We start from the raw sequence: 12,416 nt of genomic DNA, 5'->3' as shown, positions 1-12,416 counted from the left end.
GCTCTGCCTCTATGCTGAAAGATGCGGAATATTAGCAGTTCTATCGATTATGATTCAAGTCGAGTTTTCGATGATAATCAATGACAACAAAACTATGGCGGCCTTGCCAACCTTTTCGAAACCAGAGGCGATGGATAGCCTGGAGGTATGCCGACCAGACCCTGGTATCGAAAATGCTTGTATCGAGGAATAGCTTTAGCCCTATTATTTAGTCAGGCCCAAAAGTCTCTCGCTCCGTCTTAAACATCTATTACGCGTTGAAAAGCTCAATTATCCTGCACAGAAGAAAATAGAGTACAACCCACTCTTTATCTATCAGTCTTTCAGACTTCACCCCTGGAGTGTTACGTCAAAAGCTCTGGGTCGACTCCAGGGCTGCGCCCGGGCGTTGAAGAATGACTAGGGACACAAAGGGAAATAAATTACCAGAGCATCACCCAACCAAAGGGTCAGCCCAGCATTCCCTTTATGATTCTCTTCTCTTTACTTCTGTTACGTTTAATCAAAATCTCTGTTTCGCGAGCTGTAGTAAATATAGCACAAAGGCTCAACTTTGTCTCTTTGTGAATTCCGAAGGAAAGGACTTCCTCACCATCAACCCATACTTGGGACTATGTTTGCTTAAATATAGCAACTTACCTCCTTTGTTACTTGACTGACTTTATCTACCTCCTCAACCTAGCACAAAGGTTTCCGAGACGCAAATTTCACACAGTGCCGACGCATCTGCGTTAAACCTCAGACATATCTTCTACTAACCTTTCAACATGGCAAGAGCAGCGCAGAGAAAGCCTTCTAAGAGTGCAGCTGCAAGGCCTGATGCAGCCCGGGCGAACCCTCGACTGATTCGCCAGCTTCATCACCAACCCCACGTGCCATCGATGCCTCATCATCAGGGCAGCGGAAATGATATCCAAAATTTTTATGACCATCGCCCTCTGACTGATGATCAAATGGGTTTCTGGGTGGATCAAAGGCCTGGGGAGATCCCTTTCCATACAGGTGCGTCTTGATGAGCACTGCATTGTAACGAGCGCTCGAGGACATTTGGGGTCCATATTTCTCGTGCTATCATATCTCTCTGTTTCCAATGTATTGTACCGTGGCCAAGTTCCAAAACTAATTCAACGCAACAGAAGCATATAAACTACCCCAGATATACGGTCTACCCCTTCAAACATATCAGCCGCCTGTCCAGACACGCGGGCCTCAGGTCCAAGCATATCAGCCGCCTCCAATTACGTCAACATACCAGCTACCTATCCGTTCCTACTCTCCTGGAAACATAGTGGATCCACGGATGACGATGGGTCCTCCACAAAAGAGAAGTCTATCGACAAATTTGGATATAGTCTATTCGGCTCCAAAGAGGAGAGCAATAAGCTCTAATACCAGAGGTCTGGCAGACACAGGTATAATCACTCCAAATGATCCTTACGCGGATATTTACACGAGATACGAACCTCTGAGTTTTCAAGATAAGTTGCCACCAGATGAAGACATGCCGGAGTATCCCAGTTCTTTCGATGAGGCTTATGAGGCGATTCTACTTGCTCGAGCAATCATAGACTTGGTTGAAATCGAATCATCAACGGAAAAGACGGATGAATTTTGGAGTTACTGCGAATACTAGGTTGGGTTAAATAATCGAATATAGACGAACTGTTTTTTGCTCATTTGTACTTTTCTGGGCCAACTAAATAGCCCTGTTGATGTATGTAGACCTCAGAACAGAGTAAGCCATATCTTGTATGAAGTAACTATCAAAGATTGTAACCTTGGAGCCTTGAATATACCTCACTCATGTGGAAGTGGTGATTGCAGGGCAGCCACCTGGGCACTTTCCAATATTGGTTTATATGTGGATTTCGATACTAATCCATGGAAAAACACCCTCTTCTTGCAAAGTACAGGAAGTAAAAGTGCTCCAACACCTCACCTGAATATACTAGCTTTTGTGGCTGGCGAGCGAGGCTTGAGACATAGCTACCCTCTGCTCTTGTCTAAAATCAAGTGATTAGCTTGAGCCATCCATGGATGGAGATGTATGCTGATGCTAGCCTCATACCCTTCCTCTAAATAGCATGTTCATGTGTCATCAAAGCATTTGGCTACCTCTTTGTCTCAATATTTTTGTTATGGTATTCCCTTTGGAGCCTTGGAAAACTACCTTTGTCCCAAAGCTTTCTTCGTCCTCTTGCATACTACTATGAATGCCATTGTCCAAGACTTAAAGCTATTCGAGGCATGATCTCCTTGTTCGCCTGCTTTAGAAAGCCTATATAACCATCACTGGTTCTACATCATACAGATTTATCATCAGCTCTTTAAAGATCTTCCGCATGCTATCAACAACACTTGCAACAATTCGAACTGCCAATCTAGCCACACTAGATTTTGTCCTCACCCTTCTAACCATGACAAAACGTACTCCCGGAAAGGCTGTCCCACGCGGCACGAGAAACATCTACGCCAAATTCAACATTGGTCTTGCGGAATTCGAACGCCAGGAAATTCTCTTGAATTTTCTCCGAATAAGCTACGTGCCTGAGCTCAATGAATTTCTCGACGATGGTGGAGATAGCACTATGTTTTTTCGGAGTCCACTACGCGCTAGAGCCTTCAAAGCAAAACTATTGGATAGGCTCCATGAGCTTCCAGCTGATATAAGAGCCTGTGCGCCCGACGATGAGACCTGTGTTAAATATTTATGGGAAATTCTCATAGAGCATCGGAACTTCAAGGAGAATGCAGTATGGTTAAACCATGCGACTATTAATCCCGATGGCTCATATGTTACTTTCAGTCGTGCTCGACCTGCTGGCCCTGCTGCTCCCCTCCCCGCTGTTGTACCTGGTCCTCCAATTGTCCCTGTCGGCCCAGTCGTCCCTGGTGGTCCCGGGTCTGGATTCATCCCTGCTTTCGCCCCTCCGCCTCCCCCACCTATTCCTGCTCCCGCAGTTGGTCCTACTTCCCCCGAGGTCGTCGATTTTGAAGGTGTTAGTGAGAGAGCTCCCAGTCCCGATCTTGGTACGGAATTTTTATCTACAGATGTTCGTCCAGAACTCCCTGGACTTCCTGCCATCTCAGATCTTTCGCCAGGTTCCAGGCATACTGATCTTCCTGTTCGTCCAGAACTCCCTGGACTTCCTGCCATCTCAGATCTTTCGCCAGGTTCCAGGCATACTGATCTTCCTGTTCGTCCAGAACTCCCTGGGCTTCCTGCCATCTCCGATCTTTCGCCAGGCTCTAGGCATACTGATCTTCCTGTACGTCCAGAACTCCCTGGGCTTCCTGCCATCTCAGATCTTTCGCCAGGCTCTAGGCATACTAATCTTCCTATTCGTGAAAAGAACCCCGATTCACCAGCTTCACTGGACCTAGAAGATCCCATTTTGGGCACCGCCTCCCCCACTCTGGAGGCTGGTGATCTATTTGACCAGTTCATAAACTATGATGCTGATACTGATTCACAGTCGTCCAAGAAGAGAGCGAATACCACCGAGGCTGAAAAGGGTGGAGTTGTCCCAGATAAGAAGACTCGCAAGCGTTCTAGAGATGACGAGGAGGAGGAGCTTCCCAAACCCACGAAGAGAACTAAGCGGCCCCGACAGAATATCAAGCGTCCCCGGACAAAGAATACTAAGAAATCCCGAACCAAAAAGGTTTAGGATTCTGCTGGCTTTGTGAACTTTGAGTGGAGAATGGGAAATTTTTGCAAGGTAAGTTGAAAGCTTTTGTTGTTCTTCGGTTGCTCTTTACATTAGGTTTCTTTTGGATTTTCGGCACGTTGACCTACTACTTCGGGGCCAGTGTTCACAGGTAGGAGTTATTGTTAGTGTTATTTGGCAAGTTAAGTATCTCTTCATTGAATCACTTTCTACAATCATGATCGTATTAATCCAGCTGTCAATACAGGTTAGAAGACTTCATCTCAAGGTGAATTGTAATAAATCAAATCCCACTTGGCTATAGCCTCGGTGGCATATGGACAGAGACGATACCTCCAGTGCTATCTTGAAAAATGCCTTCTTCTTTGAGACTCCTTGAGAATCCCCACGAGAAAAAAGGTAGTACAAGACAATCTGACATGTAAATTCATCGGCAACCACCACTGCACACAAACAACACGCAAACAGGGAAACGATCCCAAAGATACCACCATCTAATTAGCCCTCATCCTCAACATATTTTGCAGCTTTTCATCTATGAGAATAAGCACAGTCATAAGAATCATAAATCATAAACCCCTCATGTATCCCAGTCCTAGAACCGGATTCCCACCTCTTCCCGCTCAACCCTCACAGCCCGATCAGGACTACTCCCTCCACTCCAACTCCCATTCGAGCTCCCCGAAGAAGTAGAGTCGTCGCACTTTCTCCCGGTCCCAATAGCAACTGGAATTCCCTGCACCACGCCGCCATGGTCATGCCCAGCCGGGTACATGCCGTCATTGACGGAGAAGTTGCGGCAGATCAGGTAGGCGCGCATCGCGGCACTTTCGCGAGCGAGTGTTTCACTACTACAGATAGTATCTGTTTGATATTCGCGATTGTTCACGCGAACAATGCACGTGTAGCCGCTGGCGTTGGGAAACGCGTTGTAAGTGGGCTCCGGCCAGTGGCGGCGGCGGCAGAGGCCTGGGTCGGTTTGTTAGCGTGCTATTCAATACAGTTCTTTGTTTGAGCTGTGGGGGGTGAGGTAGGCTCGTTTGAAGTCACACTGCGGGGGTACTTTTGGCGGACTCACTCGTTAGGTAGAGGATATAGTACATGATGATCTGGGCTGGTGGGCTGGTGGGCTGGTGGGCTGGAGCTAGGAGCTAAAGTTGGAGAATGCTGCAAATTGAGCAACAAATCGCGACGATTACTCGGAACGCATTGGACTGGCGTTATGCGAGACGGGTGCGGTTTGAGATGCGGATATGCCCTGGTGCCCAACGGCTCCGCGTTTGTTTCAAGGTTGTTTTGTGTAGATGTCGAGAGGCTCGGGGGAGGATGGTGTGAGCTTCGTTGGATCCTTGGAAAGTGAAGGATTGAAAGTTCAAGAATGATTGCTCTATCTATACAAATACAAATATACCAATACCTCCGAGGGGTGGGAAAAAAGGAAATTAATTTCGGAGCAGCCATTGCCTCCATATAGTATACAGGCTATACCAATTAACCAAGGGTACCGTGTAAACAGGTGGGGCTTCTGCATTGATACTGAAGTCATACTGGTACTAGGATACTTGGGATAACCTTGGAATTGCAATTGCGACAGCGCACAATATGCTGTCAATGCAGACAGGCTGAAAGTCAAATCCGTGCAATTCACAGGGTCTACGGGTTGTTTGAGAGTCTCAGCAATACACCAATTCAATTCTTTAAATCCTTTTTCAACTGGAGACTCGGGGTGGAATTGTTTGTGTGAATTGACTCAGAATATAGTATAAGTTGTATAATGTCCTGCAGGCCGGTACCCAAAGACACACAGGTAACAGTACTGGGCCCGTTTTTTCGGCGGGTTTGACTGATGCGCTGGCAAGCTCATTACCAGTAGAATCAAACCGAGTTGAGACCGGGGGTGAGGTGTCTGCTTTCTGCAATTCGCCGATCGAATAAACATTTCGGAGACTATGCAGAGTCGAACCCGGGTGAGGATGCTAAGCAGCATTGCCATCCCAGCAAGCTTCGCTCTGTATTCTATGCATCTTGCCTCTGATGTGCCCCGCAGTCAATTGCCGCGCAGTGGACGCCAAGAGGCCAATGTTGTGCAGAACGCGTCTGAGTCAATGGAGCGGGGCAATTGGTAAGTGGGATTGTACAAAGGGAAATGAGAGCCTAGGTTCAAAGTGAAAGAATGCACAAAGTTACTCAGACGCAGTGATGAGTTGGCAGTGGGGAAGGGCGTTGGATTTATCTATATTCCTGTGACGATGATTCTTCCCATCTTGGGCCTCGTGCAGATCAGCAAACATCGAGGGGTTTTGATCGGCACTTTCGAGATCGATCTACTTAGAGGGGGCTGGTTTCAAAACACGGTGAAAGGTGGGGGTCGCTGGATACATCCAGGAATGTTAGAAATGGCTGGAAACTGTGCCATGACCTATAACTAGAACTAGAACTCGGACTCCGACGTTTCACTCGCCTCTCTGGTCGCCTAATCCCTTACTTCGGCCTAGGTGTCTGCTCCTCTCAACCACCATTCAAGCACCATCGCGTGGTTTCCATGCTATGACCGCGGGGCTTGCAGTGGCATCCAAGACAAGTCGTGCATCATGCGTTCGCTCGGAGCCCCCTCGGTACCTCTCAGCTAGTTTCCTTTTGTAGATGACGACTTCTTGCTTCGCGTTGTCCCACTCTTCTACTTAGACGAGAGGGGGTGGTCCTGAGACCAGAGCCGCATTCTCTCCGCATCTTTGTGTGGGATGAGATACAAGGGATGCAATGGGGCCAGCCGATCACCTTTGGAGAAAACGTTATCTGCGCTTTTGTTCGGGGATGATTTCCAGGAAAACGCAGAGGAGAATCCGTCTGACACGATACTTGAATCGGTGCGGTAGTGGTGGTTTTGGGTCGCACTTAGTCCTGCCAGGACGTAACAAGAGTGATAGGAATCAACGGACCTAGATGTCGTCAGCCAAAGCACTCATGGGCCATAGAGGGCAATACATACTTTCCGGGCTTATCACGAAGGCCTCCATCATTGCCTTGGCAGCATGCAAGGATGTATCGGGTGAGGCCCTCTCGACTGAAAAGGCTGGAGGCTGGAGGCTCAGTGCTACTGGGCTTGCCATCCAAGGAGGACTCAAGCAATGGCCAACACCCACCAACCCAATGGCTGTAGCACCCGTCCACTAGCTTATTAGTTCTTCCAGACAGTCCACCCTCTGGCGCGGATTGGCGTGCCGAGAGCCATGACACCAACATGGGAATGTCCATATGTCTGCTCCACCATTAGCAATCCAATGCATTTCCTATCTCCGAAAGGAGTACCGTTTCATACCTAGTGAAGACCTCCTCCGGGGGTCCCATAATAGCAAGACACGCCAACGCGCAGAAAGCATATGCACCATGGGCCTCAGCTCCAGGACTCCCAGAAATGCCACCCTCGAACGTCTGGCCTAGAAAAGATTAGCTTCCTGCCAGACAGCCAACCAGAGCCTCGACTCACATCTCGAAATATACTGCGGCAGACCACTCGTCAAAGTCTCCAATCCAGCGTCCCGCGCTTGACCATCCGCCAGGGTGAGCGGCAGATCCAGCAAGGAAATAATCGTCATAGCGCAATATGCGCCTCTACGAAACGTCAGAAAGTCAATTCTAGCCACGCTCGTTGCCTCACGTACCGCACGTCCTCTTCGCCGCCCTCGCAAACCCGAAACCCGCCATCAGGCTGCTTAAGCCGACTGAGCCATTGCCACCTGCACAAGTCAGACGCACATCATGCAAGCACCGAAATGAACAACTCACATCGCGTGTCGATCTACCAATCCCAGTGCCTCACCACCAACCATGGCAAGCGACAGCACGGCCGCATAACTGCCTGCCAGATGAGAAGTCTGGCCATGGCCACCTCCAAATCCTCCGGAGGGGTTCTGCATGGGACGAAGAGTTGCGATGACACTGTGCTTGTTAGCACATCATGTACTCCTTTTTCCCCCGCTCATTTTATTATTTAATTTAATTTTTTGGTTCGCAATCTCCCTGTCGAAACCGTTTCGAGAATGCTTTTTTTTCCCCTCGAAGCTCCAAGCACATGCGTAAAGCTAAAAATGTTCACGTACCGTCCTCGAAATCGACTCGTCTCTTCCCCCAGCATTGAGAACCCCGCAAGGCCCCAGTAGACCATCCACGGGCGGCTAGCGTCCATGGCCACGAAGCCGGCGGGATAATCCTCCAAGCTGTCGTAGAAATATGCCACATGAAGATCGCGCTTGAGAGCAGGGACGCCATGCTCGTTATGATCAATTTGGCTATGGTGGGTGCCTGCTAGAAATGGAAGGCATTTATCCCGAGTCGCATTTTGTAGATCCGTAGTCTCTGTGACGAGCGGGTCGATGATTGCTGGTGGTTGGGTAAAAAGAGCCGGGATCCCCGGGCGCGTCATCTTTTTCGGCTGTTGGATGATGCTTTTGGGGGTTTTCGGAAAGCGAACTTTTCTTCGGCCGGTGAGTGGCATTCACTTGGATTGAAGGGGTGTTATGTAGCTTCGTGTGTGAATGAGTGATCTACTTGCTATTGTTTCCGGTCGTGAATGGGTGGGAGTCACAAGTTTTCTTTGTCCGCCCGCGGGGAATCTCTCAACTTCGACCTCACTTTTCCCCTCCGCCCCCCATGTTCTTTCAGAACCCCTCGTTCTCGACTCCCACACGTTCCAAGTGTCCATGATTCATGGCTAGTTTTCAATTTACTCCGTACATTGTACCATGTTTGACTGCTTTTCTTTGTTTGTGCTCCAACCGGATCCAGTTATGGAGTTATAGAGTAGTCCCCGGTGGATTCGTATGCATATATCATATTTAGGTGCAGAGGGCTATTGAATCCTCCGTGAAGATGTCCTGCATGTCACCTTGCCACGATGTGTGTGATGTGACGGGTCTTTTGCACGAGTGCACAATGCATTAAGACTCCTTACATCGTGCAGGACGAAGAAAACAAAGTCAGAGCCCAGAAAATGACCTGTCGACTCACTTCTCAACCGGTTTTTCCCCAAGGTTTCAACGACTCCCCCAATGACTTGCTTACGACATACAGGTGATCTCGACATCGAAAATAGCCCAAACTACTGCACGGTCAGCATCCTGAATTGGGCCGGAGGAGACCAGCGCGTAAACGAATCATGGACATCGTGGCCAGCGGGCTGGGTCCTGATTGGATCTGATTAGGAAGGACTCAAGCACGACACGATCCGACTGTCAGATCGGATCTATTGCCACGGAGGCCCACGCACTGGCTCAACAATTGGGCTTTTTCTGCGCTGGTCCACTGATCTTCCCGTGTTCCGTTTAACCATGTCAGGGAAGTGAAAGAATATGACCAAGAATGAGTTTGGAGAATATAAAGGGTATCAGGTGTATAGTTTGTATACTTTCATACCTTGTATACCTTGTCCACATACTTGATATACTCCAAAATCGGAGTATGGAGTAGACAGAACAAGGCAGAGAAGGCAGAGAGCCGAAAAGGAAAGAGTCTTGGCACTGTGAGCTAACCCCAAATAGGAAAAGATACAATACAACAAAACATCCAAAACACAAAAACCATCGAAAACCTTTCAGAACCAGTCAGAACCATTCAAAAACATAAAAAACACCTCTCAAAACCACCAAGAAACACAAAAACACAATTACAAAAATAATTAAAAAAAAAACAAATTGATGTCCACATCATGGGATCAACATCTTCCTCCGCTCTGCTCACACCCTATCTCGACTTTTGCGCTTCTCTCAACGTATCAGAGTCCCCCAATCCCCCTTCCCCTCCACTAAAGTCAACTACTGCACCACTAGTCCTCGCCGTGGCAATTGTGGAATCTCCTCTCACACAGCCAGCCTCTCTCCACTCTCCACAATTCCCCTAGCGCACTTTGCTCACCGCTGCTTTGTCCCCCCCCACCGCCTCACTCAACTCTCCTCTTCATGGCTGTGTGACTCTTCTGAAGAAGGTCCTCTTATCCAGGCTGGTCCTTTCTTTCCCTTCTATCTCACCTTCCAGTGGTCGTTGAGACTCGAAAAAAAAACGTCATGTCAAATGTTGATTTATCTAGCGATGGCCTGATAGGCGTCGACTATGATTCAAGAGGCTATTTACACCAACCATGGCCTGTGGCGGTTGACCAGGCGCCCCCACGGTCAGATGAAGGCCATGGTCTCTCACCCTTACAAACCAGCGGTCACCCCCTGGAACAGTCGGTGACCCAGGATTCAAATCTCATGGTCGACTGGCACTTTCAATCGCTCCAACACGCCCCTCACCACCACCACCTTCCATATTCATCCGAGGACCCGTCGCCGCAATTTACCACCAGTTATGGCATGCCCATGCAATCCTCCCCCGTCGATCTCATGGCCGGACAGGGCCATATGGGGGCCGGTTTGCTCGACGGGCCTTATCTGCCCATGTCCGCCCCGGTCGACATGGTCCCATTCACGTATCAGGATTTCCAGCCGGACTTGATGGCCTTCCCCAACGGACTTCCGCCAAACGGGCTCACGGACGTCTATCATGCCCCGCACCACGTTCTCGAGAGCAGCTCCCCCACCGATACTTATTTGGAGGTTCGCTCCTTGTCCAGCAGCGACAACGGCTGGAGTACCATCGACCATCGTCGCTCTCTCGATTTTGGTTACCCCGAACAAGGCGTTTTTGTCAACCCCACCCAGACCCTACACGACCGCAGTCTCTCCGAGTCTTCATATTCAACTTCGTACGGCAGTTTCGTGGATATCACAAACCCCATCGGCTCTCCCGGCTCTGAAAACAATATGGACTTGCCGTGCTATACTCATGCTCATGGTCATGGCCACAGCCATAGCCATAGTCACAGTCATAGCCATAGCAGCCATAGTCACAGTCACTCTCACAGCAGCTCGATCGGCATGCCTGCCACCTCCCCGACGAGTAGCTCGGTGGTCCGTCGTGGACAATCTGCCGGTTCTCGCTCGCCGTCTGCCGTGAGTCCTACCGGGATGGTGCGGCCAGTTCCTGTCCCTATCAAGAAGTCTACATCTCCGGCCCGCTCAGCGGGATCTCAATCATCCGCCTCACCCCCGAGCAGGAAACCCTCCCGCAAGAGCCCGATCGCTGCCAAGACAGCTGAGACCAAGGTCCGCAAGCAGTCACAAACTGGCAAGCCCGAGACTGAAAAGCGGGTCGGCAAGAGAAAGGGTCCCTTGAAGCCTGACCAGCGTAAGCAAGCCAGCGAGATCCGCAAGCTGCGCGCCTGTTTGCGTTGCAAGTTCCTCAAGAAGACCTGTGACAAGGGTGAGCCATGTGCAGGCTGCCAACCATCTCACGCACGGTTATGGCAGGTGCCCTGCACTCGTATTGATATCAAGGAGATTGGATATTTCATGAAGGACTGGAAGGCGGACTATGAGCGCCACATTTCAATGGGCTTCTCGGTCGGAAACATCAAGGGATTCTCTGACCAAGAACGCACCTTGTTCATCACTCACGGCTACGGACAGATTCTCCCCATCAACGCACGTGAAGTCTACGTCCGTGACGAGCAATGCTTCACCGTTGACTGGATCGAGTCTATGCAGCGTGACCCCACGCAATACGAAGTCGAGACCGCCAAGCTCTCCGCTGGTATGGAGGGTATTTCCCATGCCATGTTGTCTGATTATCTCGACCGCCACATCGACGGTAACGGTACCTTTGAGAAGTTCGTCGATGATTACTTCGAGGGCACCCCCTTCCTGACCCAGATGCTGAAGACCGCCTTCCGCTTCTACTTCCGCACTAAGCTACCGGTCATCCGCAAAGCGCTGAAGCTGATCGTCGCCTACAACCTGACCCTCCACGTCACGATGGTTGAAGGAATCGGTGAGGAGGAAGGTTTCCTGGGCAAGATTGAAGATCTTGGTTCCAAATTCTCCGGCAAGACCATGGCCCCCGTCATGATCAACTTCCAGATTAAATGTGCTATGGCTAGCATGTGGCGCGAGCTCCAAAAGGACGTCCTGGAAGAGCTTTCCGCCCTCTACTCAAGCGTCTACAGCGGAGATAAGCTCAAGAACTGGCCCACGATCTTCATCCTGGCCTCCATTCTTCTCGCTGTGTGGGAAGAAATGCAGTTTGACAGCCACTACCGCACCCCCGATGCCGCCGCCGTCGACAAGTTCTGCACGGACATGGAAACTACCCCCGTGGGTGTCATCGTCGGTCTCTTCCAGGCCATCTCGCAGAAGCTTCCCCCTTCACTGAATGGGACTCTCAGAAGCACCACCAGCTCCTGTACTCCAACCCCGACGTGTGCAACACAATGACCGAAGTGCGTCAACACGTCGAACAACACGGTAAGCCCAACTCAGATCCTTATTACCTAGTCCATTCACTAATTCCCTTTCTAGAGAGCTACCTTCGCAGCCGCACCGGCCAAAAGTTCGATCGCGGCGACTTCGACTGCCTCTCCAACAAATTTGTGTCGCGACTTGTCATTCGCGCCAACTAAACGAACCATTATGATTACGATCGTTTCACGTTTGCCGTAGCGTTTCGCGTTTGCTGCAACGAACTCTATGACGAATGCGCGAGACGCATTTCACTCCTTACGATGATTCCGGGCGAGTCCCGATGTATTGAATCCGACCTTCATTTAGTGGTATTGTTTTTCGAGCCTGTTTCGTTATCTCTTTTTTTCCTTGTCTTTTTTTTTGAAATATTGTCTTTTTTGAATCTGTGGAACTTTTGGAATCTTTTCTT

At 49.7% G+C, this 12,416-nt stretch overlaps 5 protein-coding genes across 5 annotated transcripts; 2 read left to right on the top strand and 3 right to left on the bottom strand.

The window, feature by feature from the left end:
• Positions 1-795: 795 nt before the first annotated feature.
• On the bottom strand, positions 796-1,047 carry N7506_011996 (uncharacterized protein; the record flags this gene model as incomplete). The annotated part of the gene is made up of 1 exon (XM_056961287.1): positions 796-1,047. The coding sequence occupies one exon, from the start codon at positions 1,045-1,047 to the stop codon at positions 796-798; it is 252 nt and encodes an 83-aa protein (XP_056805821.1).
• Positions 1,048-2,417: 1,370 nt separating this feature from the next.
• Positions 2,418-3,671, top strand: N7506_011995 (uncharacterized protein; the record flags this gene model as incomplete). The annotated part of the gene is made up of 1 exon (XM_056961286.1): positions 2,418-3,671. The coding sequence occupies one exon, from the start codon at positions 2,418-2,420 to the stop codon at positions 3,669-3,671; it is 1,254 nt and encodes a 417-aa protein (XP_056805820.1).
• A 595-nt stretch (positions 3,672-4,266) lies between these two features.
• On the bottom strand, positions 4,267-4,774 carry N7506_011994 (uncharacterized protein; the record flags this gene model as incomplete). The annotated part of the gene is made up of 2 exons (XM_056961285.1): positions 4,267-4,640; positions 4,750-4,774. The coding sequence occupies 2 exons, from the start codon at positions 4,772-4,774 to the stop codon at positions 4,267-4,269; spliced, it is 399 nt and encodes a 132-aa protein (XP_056805819.1).
• Positions 4,775-6,348: 1,574 nt separating this feature from the next.
• On the bottom strand, positions 6,349-8,094 carry N7506_011993 (CAAX farnesyltransferase subunit beta RAM1; the record flags this gene model as incomplete). The annotated part of the gene is made up of 7 exons (XM_056961284.1): positions 6,349-6,610; positions 6,661-6,930; positions 6,991-7,108; positions 7,159-7,283; positions 7,334-7,408; positions 7,458-7,610; positions 7,772-8,094. The coding sequence occupies 7 exons, from the start codon at positions 8,092-8,094 to the stop codon at positions 6,349-6,351; spliced, it is 1,326 nt and encodes a 441-aa protein (XP_056805818.1).
• Positions 8,095-9,730: 1,636 nt separating this feature from the next.
• On the top strand, positions 9,731-12,165 carry N7506_011992 (Zn(II)2Cys6 transcription factor domain-containing protein; the record flags this gene model as incomplete). The annotated part of the gene is made up of 3 exons (XM_056961283.1): positions 9,731-11,872; positions 11,932-12,010; positions 12,065-12,165. 3 exons carry the CDS (start codon positions 9,731-9,733, stop codon positions 12,163-12,165), a joined length of 2,322 nt encoding a protein of 773 aa, XP_056805817.1.
• Between the last annotated feature and the right edge of the window lie 251 nt (positions 12,166-12,416).

This window comes from Penicillium brevicompactum (genome assembly GCF_028827555.1).
Source record: "Penicillium brevicompactum strain IBT 35665 chromosome Unknown utg000009l_segment0_segment0, whole genome shotgun sequence".
In the NCBI taxonomy this organism is placed as follows: domain Eukaryota; kingdom Fungi; phylum Ascomycota; class Eurotiomycetes; order Eurotiales; family Aspergillaceae; genus Penicillium; species Penicillium brevicompactum.
The sequence above is the reverse complement of the archived record's forward strand: the minus strand, read 5'-3'. Positions and strand labels throughout refer to the sequence as shown.